This window comes from Lagopus leucura, unplaced genomic scaffold (assembly GCF_019238085.1).
Source record: "Lagopus leucura isolate 7727_CA_CO unplaced genomic scaffold, USGS_WTPT01 Super-Scaffold_1, whole genome shotgun sequence".
Taxonomy (NCBI): Eukaryota; Metazoa; Chordata; class Aves; order Galliformes; family Phasianidae; genus Lagopus; species Lagopus leucura.
Window position 1 is genome coordinate 11,071,375 of NW_024962250.1, and position 20,696 is coordinate 11,092,070.

At 40.0% G+C, this 20,696-nt stretch overlaps 1 protein-coding gene across 1 annotated transcript; it reads right to left on the reverse strand.

The window, feature by feature from the left end:
• Positions 1–3,029: 3,029 nt before the first annotated feature.
• On the reverse strand, positions 3,030–20,582 carry SLC39A9 (solute carrier family 39 member 9). Its single transcript, XM_042868846.1, has 7 exons — positions 20,099–20,582; positions 16,389–16,497; positions 13,523–13,714; positions 12,874–12,942; positions 11,692–11,777; positions 9,123–9,257; positions 3,030–7,701 (listed from the first exon to the last, which is right to left on the reverse strand). Exons 1-7 carry the CDS (start codon positions 20,192–20,194, stop codon positions 7,471–7,473), a joined length of 918 nt encoding a protein of 305 aa, XP_042724780.1. The 5' UTR covers positions 20,195–20,582; the 3' UTR covers positions 3,030–7,470.
• Between the last annotated feature and the right edge of the window lie 114 nt (positions 20,583–20,696).

Sequence of the window (20,696 nt, forward strand, 5' to 3'; positions counted from 1 at the left end):
CACAAACCTAGCATTACTCCCAGTGGCCCAACTATTTTCCAATGATTTCATCTTGAATTTCAGAATTTCTAGATACTGTACAGGTTTGATATCAGTCATAATGGAGTTCACTTTTCAGTAGTTTTACATGTTTTCTGAACAAAGCATTTTTTCTTAATCCAAAATTCACTGTAAGGGCTTGCTAACCTCTACATATCTTAGGCAGGAGGCAAAACCACTGTGGCAAGAAGGGCCAGCGCTCTGCAGCTCTGCCTGGAGCGACACCTGGGTAAGGCTTGCATGCATCAGCAGAAAGGTTCAATTTGTAAGCTGGAACAATAAGTAAATGACAGCTCATCACCTCCTTGCTGCAGTACTCACCCTTAATGAGTCTCATTGGAATGCCAATGGAAAAGGAGTTTTTTCCTTCAATGAAAGAACTCTCTGCAGCCATCATCAGGAAGTCTGCAGCACCACAGCTTCTCAGTTCTGAAACTTCGTATGGTAACTTTTGTCATATAAATACACCCAAAGCACTTCCTCCTTCCTCACTGCTTCACAGGATTTACATCAGGCTGCAGAGTTCATATCTAATTACTCAGAAAAACATTTCTATTAAATACACTAAAAGTATCTTGTCTTGCAAATTAAGACAGCATAAAAAGATGACATTTCTTTCCTAACCACAAGTCCTATGAGCTACCAGAAGAATAATAGCAAACAATCAGCTGAGATGCTGCTTATTGCTCAAGTGACACACATCTCAACCATGGCAACTGTTTGTCATGGGGTCGTCAATAAACCTGTACCACAAGAGAAAGAAAAAAATCCTTCTGCTGTTGAAGTACATCTAAATCCTCTCTATCAAGGGCATTGCTTAAATGGATGTGTGAAGGTTCTTTGCTTTCAGAATAAATACTTCCCTCATCCCCAGAGCCATTCCCCTTCCTCTGAAATTGGATGTCTAAAAGCCAGTCCTGCTTACAGGGCAGTTGGAGAGTACAGACAAGAAGAATACCTATATACCAAGTAAAGTCAGAATCTTAATCTTATTTCTAAAGGCTATTACAAGAAAGACATTCTCAATACAAGAGATGGACATACCAGAGAGCATCTATCAAAGGGTCACTGGGATGGAACTAGGGTACATTTCCTATGGGAAACGCTGAGAGCTGGGACTGTTTGGCCTGGAGAAGGCTCAGTAGTGATCTCATCAGTGTACATAAGATACATCCTTTTTCACTGTGCAGGTGATGGAGCAGTGGCACAGGCTGCTCAGAGGTTCTGGAGTCTCTTCCTTGGAGACGTTTAAAAGTCGCTTAGACATGGCCCTGGGCAGCCTGCTCTGGCTGTACCTGCTGGAGCAGGAGTTGGCCTGATGGACACAGATGCCAACTTCCCTATTCTGCCACCAGCACCCTGGACAACATTTAGTTAGTGCTTTCCCACTGTGCCCTAACCAACTCAACACACTGCCAGTTACCCTTCATGCTATTAGGGAGGTGAAGTTGGATAATTACCTATCTGCAAGCTATTGAAAGGATGGCCTCACACTATAGATGGCTTTAAGTCATTAGCATTTCCTTGAGTTTTATCACCCAAGGTCAAATGACAACAGTTTCAGACCACTTACTTGAGAAACCTGCTCTGCAAGGGCCCTGCGCAGAGTTCTGAAACAACTATGCAGGTGTTTCCTTTGGAACCATCTTGTGACTGGCATTTAAATTCTTATTTACTCTTCAGCTGCTTCAAGAATCCAAACCACAATTCTCAACTTCGCACTAAATCCTGATGGTGGCCATAGCATGCAACTTCCAAAAAGCTGCAGCGCAAAACATGCAGCTGACTGAATTTTAACATATCTTTTAAGAAAACCTGCGAATGCTAATAATACTCTCTGAAATGTTCTGTTTGCTGGGTGAAGATTGTTCTGCTTTTTTTTTTTTTTTTTTTGGCTCAGATAAAATTCATTTTCAAACCTCTTCTCAAATCCCCTGCCTAAACACCCCTTAAAAACACTTAAAAGTTAATTAGCAACTACTATTTGGAACTTGAAAACATGTCATAAGCAAATAAAACACTTCCAGAGAAATTTGGAAGCCTGAAAATGGTGTAGTATTTTTCTTTGCAGAAAAAACAAAAATCAGCTCTCAGTTACAATGACCATCAGTACTGGGGTTGAAAAGAAAGCTTAGTGAGCTGTGGCTTAACACCAGCTTTGATTTCATTGCACGCAGCAGGAAGAGGATAGGTTGCCTTCAGGAAAACCCATGTCAGTACTGACATCTAACTGCAATACTGGAGAGCTGTGAGGAGGACTGCACCAGGATCCCGTGGCAGTTGCACAGAATGCTGAGATGTGAGAAGGGGTCTGACAAGATGGGATGAAAGGCAGAACAAGCAGAAACATTTCATTAACAGTTTTTCCTCATATCACAAAAGCAAAAGGCAGGGTATGGTTTTGCATACATCCTTAAAGTTGACTTCTCACCCGAATCACACACATTCATTTGGGAGAGCCTGCTCTGCTACCAAGTCTGCAGAAGAATGGAGTAACTTAGCATTTGCATTTGGGGCTGGGGGCTGACTGTTTTCATTTCACCCTATGCTCTCAATTTTCTTTAGCCCTAGCATGTCCCCATCAGTCTTGATTCAGCCATCACCCTCTGACCCTCCTAACATAGAAGGTCTCTGCCTTATAAGCAGGAAGAGAGCTTCAAAGCAATACCAACACCTAAACACTCTGTGGGAGACAAAAGTTGTCAAATGCCCCTCTTAAGCAGAGCTGTCCAATCACGTCTGTATTTATGCCTCTGAAATCATTCACTCCATGTCTAAATCGACATGCCAGACTGCCTCTCAACATGCAGTCAGTTTCACGCTTCAGATTTCCAAGTGGTGCTCACATATTAAGAAGGGAAGCTGCAAACACAATTACCCAAAAATAAATGGCACTGTCTGCAATGCTTGCATCCCATTTAATACTGTCATTTCTCTTTGCAGGAGCTGTCACAAAATCCCACTATGGTAAATGAAAAGCCAACACTGAAGCACTGCACCTAGTAAAAATTTAATATAATAAAACAAATTGAAAACTGCAACATTATTTTATAACCATTCACAATTAAAGTGGAAAAATTATAAGGCAGCCATTCATGGAATGATTTTGTGTACAAATGGTTTGAAAAAAGAAACATTAAAATTACAGTTCCATACAAGGAGTCAGGTAAACAGCAATGACCACACCATGTTCTTCCCTGGAAAGCCAAGGCTGCTAAGAGATGTAAGAAAATCAGAGAAAAATTACTTTTTTAAACAAGTCTGAAGTGAACAGGAATCTGAAACTCAAATTTCCCCACCACAACACAACCACTTCTCCTCCCACCCCAAAACAATAATCATGTCTTCCTCACCCAAAGTCCCACGCCAAGCAGCACAGAACAGGAAGAGAGCAGCAGATACATTTATTCCACAGCAAGTGTTACTCTGCATAAAGCTGGTAACCACACCACACATCTGCTACTATCAAAAGCTCCTCGAAGACTTTGAACTAGCTCCTGAATAAACATAGTAGTTTTCCTGGGTCTCCTTAACACACTTTTTCTAACACAATTCAGCTGGAAATGGTTCTTTGAAGTCAGAATTAACAGCAGATTTTTGTATTCAACTCCTGGCCATCTGACATCACAGGGAATAATTATCAAAAGCTCCTATCTTGGTGTGACATCTTCACACAAGTTAATGACAGAGCAGCTTCAGCACCTACCATCAGGTGCTGAAAAAAACTATTTCCCTTCTAATTCCTTTATTTTTATTTTTTTTTTTAAAGTACTGTGAACAATAAAATAATTAGAACAGTATGGAAAGTACCTGAACGCATTGAGATGAAGAGAAGCACAGCTTTACTTTAGTTTCTACCGCCCATTAAGAAATCATTAAAACTGGAAAAAAAAAAAAAAAAAAAAAGAAAAAAAAAAGCCCAGTTGATGAGAAGATTATAGATTTCTCAGAGGGAGTTAGAGAACAAAAGGGGGAAAATGCCTGGCACTTGGTTAGTGCTATCTGCTAGACCTACTGCCACCTACCTCACAGTAGAAACACAAGCAGACATGGCTATTACAGAGAGAGTAAAGAAGAATTTGCTTGCACCGAGGTCCCCTGAGGAGTAGAAAATGATACCAGATGGCCTTGACTACGTGCAGTACTGATTTACTGTGACAGATGGGAAGATAGGTAAGAATGGGGATATGATAAAATATGGTACTTCATTAACTCATTAAAATACACTGCTTCAAGAAAATAATCTTCCATGTGGAACAATTTGAAATGGTTCAGTCGTTTATGATTTTATATTCTCCCTGTGTCATAACCAGAAGTTTTCTCAGTCACTGCAGCTTCATCCGTTACTGAAAATAACAGTTCAACACAAGAAATAGAAGAGGCAGCAAAAAGAAAATATTTGCTACTTCTAAACAGAGACAAAAAAACCCACCAAAACAGTCTCATAACACTTGAGTGCCAAAATGAAAACTGTGTTATCAGACTTCTTTATGATAATTTTGTCAGTGTTTTAGTAAAACATCCCTCACCTTCTGCCATACCCTGGCCAATAGACCATGACTCATTGAGTGGCTGTCCCAAACTGTGAACATCACCTGAGGGATGGGGAAAAAGCAAAGATGACACTTTCTAACCAGTGGCACCTGCTATGCTTAGCATGCTGAAGGTTATACCAGCAGTGACAAGACTGGCTGACAAATCCTCATCAACACACACTGACCCCTAAAAGGTATCATCCACAGCCCCTAAGACATCAGAACTGTTACACACAAAACGAGGCCATAGGGAAGCAGTGTCAAGATGCTGATGTAATGAGTGGAGTTGGATGTGTGCACAAATGACAGACGATAAAAATGTGGCTCTGCATAAAGAAAACGATGTAAAAGTAACAGCAGAGTCATTTTTTGCTTCTTGTCACTTGGATTCCAGATGTAGTGTTTTCGAGGTAAAGGCTGCTGGACTAGCATCTGAGAGAAATTCAAGGCTCTCCTAGGACACTGCAAATGTGAACAGGTTCCCCACAGCCTGGTGCAAGTCAGCATCACCAGCAGGAATCAGCACTCAGGTAAATTCATCAGGCTCATTACAATTTGCTCTTTGGATTGGTATTCAAGAGAACTCCTTCCTCCATTACGAATGGCTAGTGGGAGAAAAAGACTCAACTTGTAGATTCAGATAGCCTACACTTCTAGAAATGTTGTTCTACAACATGTAAGCATCTGTTACCGCATCATTATTTCCTGACTTGTTACAGAACTTGAAGCTCTCCACCTTCTGGAAACAGTTCAGTTATGTGGAAGAATTAAGAAAGGTAAAATAGCGAGATCAGAAGGAAAGAAGGAATGAGGGGGAAATAAGGAAAAACACTGGGAACTCCGGTGTAAATGTCCCTGTTACCACTCACATCATTTGCAGTAGCCTCTGTCAATGAACTTTTTAGCAGGTAACTTACTACTAAGTTACTAGCTGCATATATATGTTGTAAAAAATGCTTTAAGAATGCAGATCTCATCCACACCATTAATTTCACAGTTGTAAATCAGAAAACAAAAAACAAAACAACTTTTGAAGGTCTAATGTTGTTCAGGCCTGATAAATCAATTCTATCTTCAAAATAATATTGTGGAAGAAGATAAGTTCTAGTCACTTTGCAACTATTTTCAAATTAACCTCCTGTAAAATACGCAAATAAGTACTCCTGGGATCAGCACCAGGTACAAATCCAGAACACATTTAGGTTGTTACAAAGCCAACAGACACAGCAACCACTACTCCAAGAGCCAGGCCATACCCATTACTGACCTAGCAGACAATTAGGAAAATGACAAAATGTGAAGAAGTTAAGAGGCACGATGGCCTGTGTAGTATAAGTAATAAATGGCACGAAAGAGACACGGCCATTCAAACTGAAACAATAAGCACTTCAGGAAAAATACTTCAAGCCTTGAAAATCCATATAAAAAAACTATTTGGCAATGTTATCTTTAAAAAGTGCAGGAAAAGTATAGCTTAAAAAGGGTACAGCATTAAAAAGTTTGCCCCTAAAGAGCTCAGTCTGTGCACATCAAGCATTCCTGACTTTTCAATGCACTACAGTTATTGAAGTATAGTATAATTTGCATAAGATAAAAGGTGCCTGACAAAAAATAAAACAAAACAAAACGCTGTGCCTTGGAAAGGGATGATCTTTTAGCACCCATTTGCACTGAGAGGCATCAGCAGTTGGCAAAAAGTCCTCAAGTAGTTTCACTAGACTAATGATCATCTGTAAGAGGTGAATGCAAGATTCCCAAGGAAAAGCAAAATGCCTAACAGGGCCACTGAAAACCCACCAGGTTTTGCCTTTGTCTGTTTGTTCTTGTTTGTTTAGAACTGCTTCAGAAACACTTTGTACCCTATCATAACATAAATATTTACCTACAGATCTTATTACATTAGCCTTAGTATATTTTATTTAATGGAACAAAACAACAACAAAAAGGAAACAACACATGTCCCCACTGATGCCAGTGGTTCAGACTCTTGAAAGTGAGCCAGTAAAGTTCTCTGGTCCCTCATCAGCTATTTCCATCAGATTTCTACTCCTCAGAGTCCAGAAGAGCTTGATTTCAAAGGACAATATGGATCTCTCTCACAAGTAGCAGCAGTGTAATCACAGAACCAAATTACTAATACCTGCTAATGTTTTTGGTGCTTTACATGTCAGAAGAAAATATTGCCCGTTTCAAACTTATTAACAACTGCATGAACAACCAAAGTGACACTCTCCTTGCTTCTATTATCTTAAATAATTGAATACACTGAAAAATTTGTTCTTTCTTAGCCTGTTCATTTCCTACTCCTACATTACACCTTCTCTACAGTACTTCTTTCCTATCAACGACACCTGTTACAACAGCACCTTTGTCCAAAATTCTGAGTGTAGCCCACTCCTGTAATACAATTAATGATCAACATTACAAGAACCATTTGCATTGTCAAGACGACATGGATTCAGTGGGGGAGAGTCCCCTTCTTCATTTGTAAGACTTCGACCTCTCAAAAGGCAGCCATTCTTTGTTTATCTTCTCAGCTGTGAAAGCTCAATTGCAGGATGCTTTGGTGATTGCAATTTCATGATGAGTCACTACATTCTTCCCCGTTCACCTTTCTTAAACTCCAAATTCCATCTTCCCTGAGAATAGGGCCGTAAGCAACAACTAAAATAGCAAATGTCTTCAGAAAAGTTACACAGAATTTATGTCCGGCTGCCAAAGTACCTTTTGCTATACTAAAAATTTTCCCAATATTCCTCATTTTGCAATCAAGGTTCATTCTGAACTCCATAAAGTAGATGGGATGGACGATGGGTAAGACAGACAATGATAAAGGGAGCAGCTGACATTTACTGCTCATGTCAGATCAAGGAGAAGACCGGTGAAATTCGAGCTTTTAGTGATGGTGTCCAATGGACAAAACTAGAGGAATAAGGCATCCTAAGACCAGGGCTGCCACCTCCAGACGGCTGAGTCCTTTTCCTCCAGTTGATTCAGGTCTGTGGCTATGCGCGATGCCTCCTACTTCTGGGAGGACGTGAACTGTGGCAACATAAAGAAAGGTCCCAGCAGAAAAAAGCATAGCAACTCCGGTGGCATTAACTTCTGAAAGGGCTTCTTTGCTGCTCTGTGGAATTGAAACAAAAACACAGAGGAGGAAAAAAAAAAAATAAAAATCAGGGTATGCACAAGTTCTTCAATCAATAATGAAGAAATCCTACAAAGGTCCAGACACAGTAGGATTTATACCAACTTCAAGCTGTTATCGCTGTGAGCAAATTAAAGTGTTGCTTAATGTCTTCACCTCACATGTGGCAACAGGAATTATAAAGTTGATGAGGGACAAATTATGTTTCAAAAAAATACAAGGTTCAGACTGCAAAGCCATCAAACTGAGGAACGACACTCAGGACTGACTCTCCTTCTAAACAGTGTTCAAATAAAATGTTATCCTTTAAATATCTGCAGGTGGTGAGAGCAGGAATTGCTAGATTTAAGCCCCTAATAATGCATCATTAATTGTAATGAAATGCAAAACCAGTCATATGATTTTCAAAACACTTCTTGAATAGTCTCCGACTCAAGTGCAATGCTAGCTCTTTGGTAAACTCTCAGGCTACTTTTTCCAAAGAGAAAAAAAATGCATCTTCTACCCCAGCCTTTATGCCTTAGCAATTCTCTGTCCATTCTGAAGTGCAAAATGCAAGACCAACATCAGCAGAGTGCTCAAACACCATTCTCATTTCTAGTCACAAATCCTTTCTGGTACTTCCTGCACTGCAGTACCAGCTAGAACTTCCTTCCAGCAAGTAAAGGATTTACTCTTTTCTGTCATGCTTTGAGTTTTACGAGATAACATTTTAAATTCTTTATGACGTAGCCTCATAGTGTGTAACCAGGACAGCCTACAGAAGTATCTGTAGGACACAGCAGTACCAGAGAAGATGCAAGAAGGGAAAGAAGCATTTAATTTGGAGGGAGATGCTCATTTCACAGACATGAACTGTACATAATGAAGACTATGCTTGTAAGAATGTGAAAGGCAAATGGGCTGTTCTAGCAAAGAGGGATGCAGCTTCTTCTGACATGCTGAAAAAGTCTTTGTACTTAAAACAGAGAATTCTAGTATGGCAGGAAAAAACTAGCAAAGATTCTTTTCTATCTGTATATTAAAATGAGAATACATGCAGCAGCACTGAAAATGACTGAACTATGTAGTCACCAGATATGGTGTGTTATACAAGTAAATATGCTGAGTTGTCAAGCACAACACACAGAAAGAAAAAAAAAAAAGACAAATGAGTCTTCTAAACAAACAACCTATATGTAGGAACTGTATCTTTGGTTCTGATTGAATGCAATTGTTCTTTGTTTGCTTGTTTCCCATACTTACATTGCTAACTTTTTATCTATTAAAAATAGAAAATACTACTTCTGCTGAATTCTTCAGGCAATTCAGAATCATGTTTTATGAATTTTATCTGATGTTCATTTCTCCTAACTTGTCCACTAATAGACATTTTGGGCAGAATAGAATCACAGACCCACCTTGCTTAGCCCTAAGTATGTCACCATGGACATAACAGGTGCTGCCAGTGCAAAGACCAGCAAGTGTTTTCTAATTCGATTCCGTTCCAGCCCAGCATGCATCAGGAAGGAAACCAGGCCAAAGGCAGCTGGTGCCTGCAGAAACAGAATGAAACAATTACTTGCTAGTAATCCAAGCCTTTTAAAATTACCTGAAAGATAATATAAGAACTTAGTTGAAATATGACTTGCTCCACGGAAATGCACTGAATTGGAAGAAATTCAGGGAAAGAAGGTATATTTTCAGTAACTCAAATAAGTGGAATTCTACATAATGCCCCATCTTAAGAACTTTCGCCATAGTGGAAACCCATATTCTGCCTATCATTCAAACAAGCCACAGCCTACAATCTATTTACTGCAACACCAATGAATTAAAAGTAAAATAAGGCAGACAAACGTATTTAATTCTTCAGAGAGAAGGAAATAGGAGTTGTGAACTACAAAATGCTCTCCCCCCCTTAGGTAACTGATGTTGTAGCTCTGTGTTATGGCACATCCCTTTTGGGGTAATAACACGTATCAGAAAGTTCATACAGAAAAAATTAATGGAATAATCTCCAACTGCAGACTCACAGATATGGATTGCTCCACACATACTGTCAATTATCTCTTTACATAAAGAAGGGATAGAAGCAGGAGTTAAGATGTTCTTGTGTGATTCTAGAACAAGGATTGCAGTCATCATACAGTGTTAAATAGTATTAGTGCAATGCTAGGAAAGGTACAGAAAAAGTAGAGATATCTGTGTAGTCATAACCATTAATATGCTTGTTCTGATTTGAGTAGTTGCTATAATCTCTGTATTTCCATTAACTCCTGTAATTTCTTTTTTCGATCTGGTATTGGGCATTCCTAGATGGTTGGTTTCTGTAGCTAGAACAGAAAAATTCTATAATTAACACCGAGGGAAAAAGATTCCCAAAGATAGATAGCTATCAGCCTCCAAGTGAACAAAGACTTAAGTGCTCTTCTGGTTTGTTCACCATTCAATTGCATATCAGCAACAACAAACTCTTTTCCCTTTTATGTGCGAGCACAGTTTCTTATCCACAAGGCTGCAGAAGATACACTGCTTCAATACCAACCATTTCTTGATCTATTTCATAGGATATTGTGCAATCGCACAATTTAAGAAGACAGAGACTTTGAATGTTGAGAATAGTGAAAGCAAAATTTCACTTGGCACAAGCCATAAAGTAAGCCTTGCAGGAAGATGCAACACTTAGCACTACCTTTGAAGTGAGTTGCATAAAGAACCATTTATTGCAGAAACAGTGAATGAAATCATTCTAGATGGGAATTTCCTAACATTTTGGATACGCAGTTGTGCAAGCAAGACTTTAGACGAACGTATGACTAACTACTGCAGTGTGTGTATGTGCTGCTGTAACTCATACACATCAGCACACATCTGGAACCTACACAGTCAATATACATTCTTGCATAAACACTAAGAAAAGAAAGCTCTTCTTGTAAACATCGTTTTCCCACGAGAAAGCTGTTTATGAGTTTTTTCCTGCAGATATGACAGATGTCAAAGCTGCTTTAATAACAGAGGTTAACCCTTCTTTCCTCAGCATCTGAAGCTCTCTTCAGTATCCAATATTAAGTAGGCTCAGAAGACTAACTCTGCAAACTGTAAAACCTTTTATTACATAAATGTCCTTTCCATTTTCTGGGCAATAGAGGCAAAACAAAACCAAAACCAAAAACCCCAAAGAAACAACAACAACAAAAACCAAACCCTAAAGCCCGTGTGATGAGCATAAAACCACAATCTCTCCTTGAATACACTAGCACATACTCCCGTGGTCAACCTCTAGAACTTCGTGTGCATTTCTTACAGCAGTAAGAATTAACAGAATGGCCTGTGTTGAAAAGGACCACAATGATCACCCAGTTTCAAACCCCTGCTATGTGCAACCACCAGACCAGGCTGCCCAGAGCCATATCCAGCTGGGCCTTGAATGCCTCCAGGGATGGGGCATCCACAACCTCCTTGAGCATCCCCACCCTTTGTGTGAAAAACTTCTTCCTAATATCTAAACAAAATCTCCCATCTCAACTTAAGACCACTCCCCCTCGTCCTGTCACTATCTGCAAATATTTTTTTGAATTCTTTAGATATTGCAGGAAAATGAAAAACAAGCAGCACACCAACCCAACCCTGACAACATCACCAAAAGCACTAGCTTCAAAATAAATTTGCTTCAGAAAACATAACATGATGCTGACACATTTCTTAAAGAGCTGTTCTTCTCACATCACTTTTGAGAGACAGTCTCGTTAGCCACTGCAGACAAGGTAGGCAGTAACAAGCATCAATACCTTCTCTTTCAGACTTAGCACCCATCATTTGCTACTCTGTCATACATCATAGACATGCATTTTGGTCCTTGAAGTTGAATTACTAATCTGTTCGTTTACAGATTACATCACTAAGGACACTTAAGAACTTGTGTAAGTTCTGTATATTTTAACTTGTCTTTCAAAGAACAAAATACACGGGTTTTTGATGTTGGCTTACCTTGTGCAGCATAATTGCGACAAACACTATCAACTGGACACTAGTCTGAGAAGTAGAAGCTGCTGCACCCAACGCAACACCATCAGCTGAAAGAAGAATAAGAATTCCTGAGTTACTCCTTCACGTAAGTTTCAGCTTTCCCCCATGCTGGTTGGCAGTAGAAAACATTTGAAAAGTCTTGATATTCAAAATTCTATCAACAGAAACAGCCCCACACATCATTCACTCCCCACTGCCTTTTAGGGCACAATTTCAGGCAGCAGCTCTCATTTCCTCAAAACCATACAAAGTACAATAAGAATCTGTTCAATATCGATGCAGTCTGTCAAATTAGAATCAGGCAACAAGTTTACTAGGCTTAGTATTCTGTCTAAAAGCATCCTCTTCTCTAAATTAAACAAGCTGTTTCAGATTCTAAACATTGAAAGAACATTAACGGCTACTATTTCTATTTACATTTAAACATTACTTTTTTCTCATTTAACAAATATGAAATGGGAGATGGATACTATATTAATCCTTAATATATACTTTCATCAGTGAAACATAACCTTTGGATAAACATTTTAGGACATCTGCACAGTAATTCTCAGCAGAAGAGAACAATAAGCATGTTTATATTACATATACAATGTATAACCCATGCTGATGTTGTAGTTAGTCACAACCCTTTCAACCCCTGCAAGTCAACATACGTGCGTTTCAGTTAAATATTTCAGCTCTACTCTATAAACTCCTTTCTCATCACAAGATTGTCCTGGGTTTATTTTGGCAATTTTTTTGTTTATTTGGTGGTTTTACTTTTCTTCAAGTATGTCAGTTGAGCCAATAAATAAACCTAAAAATGTGTCATACTACATATTAAATGTTTAAGCATATATTAAAATATAGCAGATAAGGAAGTCAGCAAAGAATTGTACAGGCAGGAATTAAGCACCACATGAAATTATAGATGGGAAAAATAAAGGAGAGGAAACACAGCACTGGAATACAATTCCAGGAAACATTTTGAGCATTGGAGTGTGTTTGCTCCATCAGTTTTGGTGGGGAACATTGCTTTTTTGTTGTTGGTATAAAACACGGCATCTTCAAAACCAAAACACAAGTATTTCTATCACACCTAAAGACAAACTGCACAGCAATGGAAGTCGCCCTCGAGTTTTAACAAAGGTCCCACATTACCTGCAGCATGGACCACTAATCCCAGCGTTGTGGTGATTTTGGAATTGCCTGATCTAGCAGCTTCTGGATCTGAAAGGGACAAGAAGAAAGCAAAGGTAAAAGAATGAATACACAAATTAAGCTGGAAGAAAAAAATCTAAATATTACTATACATCTCTAGCAGTGATAAACACCTTAGAAAGCTGCATTTAAAATTATCAGCTTCTGCATTTCTGCATTAAATTTAAATACTCTTCTTCATAATGTGCATCTCTAACACAGACCACAGTCAATTTTCTCCTGCTACTTGCTCTGATGACACAGAAAAGGGTCACAATACGTACAAACCACAGATTTTTCTGGCAGAAGTCTTTTGGAAAACCAAAAAATACTGCAAATCAGACAATAATTCAAGTGTAAAAACACTCTCCGCACCCATATCATGCTTGCACAGTTATTTTACATTAACAAAGCACACTCTCAAATTTTGCTGGATTTCAGAACAGATTTCCAGAACAAACATTTTAAACAAATCCTGCTCTAAGTTCATATTGCACCTACTGAAATTCCAGACATGACTGGTCAAATTAAATTCCAGTAGCATTCATGAAATTGCACCTTGCTAATTAGAAGTAATGAGCAAGCTTAACTGAAGGGTTTCCTTACTCACCATCTGTAGAGTGCACGTGAGAGCTGCCTATCTGGTCAACCAGAAGCATGAAGACAAAGCCAAGGACAAGTGAAACACCAATGTATGCGTGCAACCTGGAATGGTCATGGCCATACTCATGTACAACAGCGATTTCAGCGACCTTCTCAGACTCCATCACATGCTGCATCTCATTTGCTGGGTGATGCTTCCCTGCAGCAGGCAAACTAACAGGTTAGGAGAAAGCAGACTAACGTGAGGCAATCATTTCTTTCCTCCGTTGCTCAGAGCTCCTCATGCATTCTTAGACAACGCACAGTAGTCACTGCTTCATGGTTTTCTTAGCTCGGTTTCCTAGGAGAGCACGCAGTTATCTGGTTTAACAAAGTTCTCAGTTTCCAGCAGATGTAAGGGAAGAATCCCTTCTTCTACCAACTACCACAAAGACAATTAGAAAGGTACAAGCAAAGATGAGGAATAAAGAGTTTTCAGTTAAGTCCTCAACTGCCGCACAGCACACAGCGCACACTCAATTTCTCAGTTTAGACTCCATGCTCATCTGAATCATATATTCTTTCTAAACCCCTGCTAACTCGACTAGAGACAAACCATTATGCTTGGAAACCCTTTGGGTGATGCAGAACAGGAATTTCATGCTCCTTGGTGTGCCTTTTACAATAAGTAATTGTACTTCCATGGCAGGCAAGCCACTTTAGACACTGTAAGTGCTATTCAAATGCTTCCAGTGGGGGAGCAGACACAGTAAATCTACTTCCACATCTGATATCTCAAAGCTAAATCAGATGTTTGAAATGCACGCTGTATTCCAGGGTCCTGAGCTACCTATCATTCAGTACAAGTTGCCTCCACCTCCAGAGCAGGGAAAATTGCTTACAACCCTACCTGTAAATCCCTTTAATGTTCTGATAGGAAACCATTTCTTCTTTTTGCTAGACCCAATGATAATAACTCTAATTATTTTTGTCCCTTCCCTACACTTAGGGAACACTATTAATCATATAAACAACCTTCTAGTATTTGCATGAAAGGTCTTAAGAAAAAATAGTTTAAAAAAAAAAACAAAAAAACACCTTTGATTATCCTACTTTTCTAGGAAAGATACCACATTCATTTTTGTAGTTAAATCTGTAACATGAATTTTGCTCCTTTGCAATATAAAAAGAAAAAAAAAATCTCCTTATCTTTCCTGGTCAACAGGTGAAACCATCGTCTTAGGATTTGATTGCAAGTGCAGTGTGCTGGGGGAAATTACAAGTAGGATGACAGGAAGCAGAACTATCAGAAGAAAATCATTTTCTTGATGCCACTTACATATTTCTTTAAAGACAGAATCACTTTCTTCACAACACCGTGAGTTCAGAATTGAGCCTGAAGTCATCCACAAGAAAAAGTTCTTGTTTACTAGATAAATGTTACTGACATCCCCAGTGCATCCCTCGTGCCCCTCCCAAAATATATACTATAAAAATTGTAGCTCTAAACATCTGGATGTAGATATGAACACAAATATGCTGGTGTTCATATTAACCGCATTTACTACTGGTCGTATCATTAAAATAAAATCTATTTCACTTAGAATTAAAATGAAACGGAGAGCAAAGCCACAGCTACAGCTCATTAGAGACATCCTACACCACAGCGTGCAAATTACTGCACATAAAAGCATATTTGAGAGGTTTTTCCATTTCTTGATACTGGATGATTTTATATATTCTGTTTATGTTAAATCTCAAGCAAAACAGAAAAAAATAGCAAAAGCTAACTGCAGATTAAAGTGGATTCTTAAAAAAATTCTAAGGGTACTGAAACAAGAAAAATACAGTAGCATGAGAAAAACAGTACTATAATTATCTCTCAACTACAGATTAGGAACAATGACACATCAAACAACTGCCACGTTCTCTACAGTCATGACTAAAAAGACCTTTCTCCTGCAACTGTTAAGTTGTTGCCATTTACCTTTCCAACAAATTCCTGGTTCTGAACAAACTGAAGTCTCATGCATGCAGTGGTAATCCAACAGCACAATGCTCCAAGCTAAAGCAAGATAAAGTGTACTGCAAACTAATTTAATTAGCCCCAGCTATTTAAAATAAAGCTATAACCTTAAATCAAGGTCTATCCAAGATTATGTTGTACAAGATGCGCTCATACCACCCAAGACTGGGCTAATTTGCAGAGAAGGAGGCACTTCTATGTGATCACAGTTGTCAGCTGATTGCCCCGAGGAAGCCTGGTTCCAGCTTCAGGCCGTTCTAACTGGCTTAGAACAGCAGGGCCGTCATTAAAACAAGCGGACTGCTGTGGGCACCAGGGCAGCTGCCATTCAGAGGACTTTCTCTACACTTGTAAGGAGTTACGCATACTTAAAAGTTCTACAGTTTCAAGGAGAAAACAAAGTGGCAAGTCCATACAGATCTGTAGAACACTTCTATTGCTAAAATGCGTAGTGAACTAAACTACAAAAAAGCAACAGCAAATAGCCCATAAGCTTTTCCTCCCACGGAGACATCCCTATGCCTCTCCTCCAAGATACCAGTGAAAGTTTGACCCCCTCCATAATAAAAAACATTACACATAACCTACTGTAACAGGCTGTGATTCCATGACTGGTACAATACAAGAGACCTGCAAATGGCTAAATTGCTCAGCAAGAATCACCTGATTCACAGCTTGATGGCGCTTCTCTGTCAAACCAGCAGGAACACACAGTATTTTATCTATAGCAGTGATTTTATGCTGCATTTGCACCATACTGCTGCGAAACTCCCTGCCAATCTCATGTTAGCAGACCCTGGTAAGTCATAGAACTATGGCCTAGGTTATCTTGAACATGGCCACCTACAAACACAGTTTTTGTTCTTACCCTCCAAAATGTCTTCATAAAGTGCATGTACTCCTTCAGGCACAATGACAGCCAAGGCAGTTCCGCACAGCAGCCCAGCACCCAGAACAGTCACCAACTTTAATCTCTCCTGCAAGCAAGCACAAAACAAGTATCACCTTTAAGAAGGATGGTGCTTCCCTTACTCTCATTAATAGAGCTCAAGGTGCACAAAACCTACTCCTGATTCTTATTCACTAATGAACATATCCAGGGTCTGACACAAACAATTGAAATAAGAAATGAAAGAGACAACCCATTAGAAAAGCAATGCCAGAGAAGAAATGAAACACCACACACGAGAACGGCATGGATCGTTATCTTGGGCACTAATGATTATTTGGTGCTAATTCACCCCCTCAAACTGCAAAACCTACAAAGGAGCATGGAGTGTCTGAATTGGAGCACATTTGCAATTCCACATTTTACCTTTGGTCTGGTTTTGTTATCAAACAGATCCAGATACTAGAAATCACACTTAAACATGCAAGTTCTCTAAAGCCTCACCTAGGTATGGCAAGACAAATCATCTGTTCCCAAAAATGACAAAGAAAAATACCAAAATAAAACCTAATAAAAGTCAGAGAAGCAAGAAGGACAAAAACATAACAGTCTCTACAGATGCAAATACGTTGGTCAAGTATGTCCAATCAACCACTAAGTCAGCTATGTTTATACAACGACAGAAAACGGCTACGTTGGTTAGTTTTGCAACTTTCTACTTAAATCCTAAAATTATACAAATTTCATGCTTTTATCATATAGTAAACAAGAGCAGTGACTAGTTCACATTCCAGGATAAGTTTCAACGACATGCTTTATTATTAAAAAACAGCACAAAAGATAACTAACTATTCGCTACTGTAAGGATCATCCCTCTAGTTACATTGTAATTTTGGAATAAAACAAACAAAACAAAACCTTAGAGATACTGCCTCCCCCTCCACTGATGCAACATTTGTTTAAAGTCTGTACATATATATATATATATATATATATATATATATATATATATTCCAATATAAAATGTTGGTCCACTCTACTTTTTGCTTCCTTATGACTACAACATTGACAGACTAAAGTCAAAGCAATACACTGAAAATCCACTTCTATAAACACCTAATAGACTCCTTGCAGAGTTCACTTCTATTTATTTCTGTAATAAAATACAGCATATTGTAATAGCAAAAATTTTGATCCTTATAACAACTGATTACCATATATTTGGCAATGGCAGAGCAATCATCTCCCACACACGAAGATGTGTGTCACCAAATACAAACACTGACTTCCAAAGTCCTGGAAACAAAGGTCAGCATTCAAACGATGGGAAACCACTGGCAGCGTATCGCATGACGCCATCTGTTCTCTCACCCTGCTGCAGTGACACGTTGGTTAATCTCACCTAAAGAGGTGATGCTGGCCTTGAGAAAACAGGAGGCTCTGGAGAGATGCACAGCTCATTATTGGGGAAAATTTGAGTAGCGATATGCAGGAGATGACCCACTGTTCCTGACGTAGTTTTGCCAAATTACAGTGCCTCAAAATGAGAACAAGATGCCTTTTATATTGCAACGCCATGACCTCTCTTCCACACAGCATGTGTGCACATCTGCACTTGGATGTATGCGTAAAAGTACTGCCAAAACACACCTGGCCTACTGTGGTGTTATTACTACTGCAAACACACAGCACTGCTTGAGTTCAGACACCTGTGAATTTAAAAAATATATGAACGCAGATGAGTTGCTATTTCAAGAGAAGTCTGCATCTCTTTTTCAATATGAAATACTTTGAAATGGTGAATATAGTGATATAATAACAGCAGCTTACCACTTGTGTGTCTCGTTAGAAAGAGGAACAGAGTAAACAATGCTAAAAATACACAGAAAATCTTAAATTCCTCAAGTTAGCCAGCTGTTCTGTATTCCTTGGTTTAAAATCTTCAAACCTTACTTGGACCTAAAAAACCTCACACCTGCTTTCAGCACCAAGCACTTTCACTCCAGTCAGCCCTATAAGCTCTATAACTCCACTGTTGTAAGTGTGCCTCAAGAAGTGTCAGAACATAGTTTCTGACCCAGGGTTAGCCTAACAGAGTGCATTTTTCTCTCACTGAAGTCACCTACAAAACTTTTTGCAAACAACAAAACACGCACTCCCAATTATTTCACTCTAAAGTTGTCCATGTTGCACAGGCTGAGCAATCACTTAAAACAAGACAATTATATACCCTAATTAGACACTTTCAGAACTAATTTGTGCATGCATATAATATCTGCAGATATCTCTCTCCTTTTTTAAACCAGTAAAGCACGTGGAGCACAAAAGCAGCAAGTTTAAGGCAAGTGTAGAACCGAACTAAGAATTTCTAAGAGTTTACGATAACACAATGAACTTGTTTGTACACACGTGTAGTGCACACAGACATGAGGAAACATAAATCCATATATATATATAAAAAATTTTAGAGCACTATTACCGTGCAGAGTCTTCTGTGATAGGATAAGGGGAAATGGTTTCAAACTAAAAGAAAGGAGATATAGATTGGATATAAGAAGTTTTTTGCAATAAGATTAGTGAAGCACTGGTACAAGTTGCCCAGGCAGCTGGTGGATGCCCCGTCCCTGGAGACGCTCAAGGTCAGGCTGGACGGTACTTTGAGCACCCTAATCTCATTGTAGATGTCCCTGTGCATTGCAGGAGAGTTGAGCTAGATGACCTCTGAAGGTCCCTTCCAACTCAAACGATTATCTGATTCAATACGAGGCAGCAAATTCATAAAAAGTCCTTTTGATGCTTCAGGGCAAAACTGAGTTTTGAAGGGCAAGAAGGTAGCTGTGCAGTCTTGAAGTTATGTAAGGGAATTTCTGTCAAAGCATCAAACAAAGCACCAGCAAAACATAACCAAACTACTGCTTACACAAAGATTTCAGAGTATATTCTGACATTTCAAAACACTGAGTGGACTACATTGTTAGCAAAATTAACAGATTTCTCTTCTACACTGTTCATTTTACTGCTCCCAAAGCATCCACTACGTTAGTGATCACAAAACCAAAGGCTAGGTTCAAAAATCTCTGTGATACAGTGGAAGAAGTCATTTCTCTTCCAGTTCTTTTCTAGTCTCCAAAAATGGTACTGGTCCCAGCAGAAATGGAAAGCCTCTCATAAGAGGGCTCTTGCTGGCTTAGAACAATTGAACTGTCACTCTACCACAGCTTTATGAAATTAAAAATAATAATAATAAAAAACCCACACTGGCATTAAAGTATGTTGGGTCCAGAATCTGTAACCTTAATAACTTTGACATACCATTTCTCAGATGCACCCAAGTGGTGCACACTTTAAAACTGCTGTACTGCTTGAACCCCCATTCCATTCACAATAGTGCCTCTCCCTCCCTTTTAGTAAAACCCTACACAGTCACAACACGCGTCAGAAAGTTGAGACACAGGGAGCAATACATCAACTTGAGATGTAACCAAAGTGATACGGCTTGCCTCATCAGTAACACAAAGCCCGAACTAAACCGTGAACCAAAACAAAGCGTTTAGAGAACGTTTTTTGAATTGCACCTCCAGTGAGCAGCCCACAGACACACCGTGACTCAACCTGTGACCTCAGCGGTTCCTGAGGCAAACTCTACCCCTCCACAGCAGCTAAGGTGCGGCTGGGCAAAGCCCTCTTACCTCCGAGAAGTTCACGGCCAAGGGAATAATCCCCGCCACATAGCAGGCGACCAGCATGGCCAGGGACAGCAGGCAGATGGAACGGAAGTCATCCATTTCGCTGCTCTCTGTCCGCTTCCTTTAAGCGAAATTCAACAGCACCCGTCCCACCTCGGCCCTCACGCCTCAGCCCGTGCAGACGCCGAGGTCCCAGGAGGGGCTCTCGGCCATGGCTGCCCGTCCCGAGCTTCAGCCCCGAGGGCCCGGGGCCTCTCTGCCGCTGACAGCGCCGCGAGGGGACGAAGAGCGGTAGACTGGGCCGGAATAGAAGCGGCCCTCACCTGAGGCAACAGGCGTGGCGGGAGGACCTCGCTGTCCCCAGGGAGTGTGGGGAAGCGGCAAGCGGAAGGACGGCTGCTAGCAGAGAGAGGCCGCGGGGAGGCCGCACTGTGCCACGGGCCCCACAGCTGCCTCAGAGGCCAAGTGGCACCTCCGTCACCCCGCACTTCCCCTTCCGGGGCTCTACGTCCTCACGCCCACGAGCCTCCCGACTTCAAGATGGCGGGCGAGGCGGGAATGACAGGAGCCCTCATCAAAGATGGCCGCCAGCCCGCCTCTC

Coding starts and splice junctions, on each gene's coding strand:
- SLC39A9 (XM_042868846.1), bottom strand. CDS start 20,194: ATGGATGACTTCCGTTCCATCTGCCTGCTGTCCCTGGCCATGCTGGTC. Junction 13,715..16,388: donor TTATGAAGACATTTTGGAGG/GTAAGAACAAAA, acceptor TGCCTGCTGCAG/GGAAGCATCACCCAGCAAAT. Junction 7,702..9,122: donor CATACTTAGGGCTAAGCAAG/GTGGGTCTGTGA, acceptor TCAATTCCACAG/AGCAGCAAAGAAGCCCTTTC.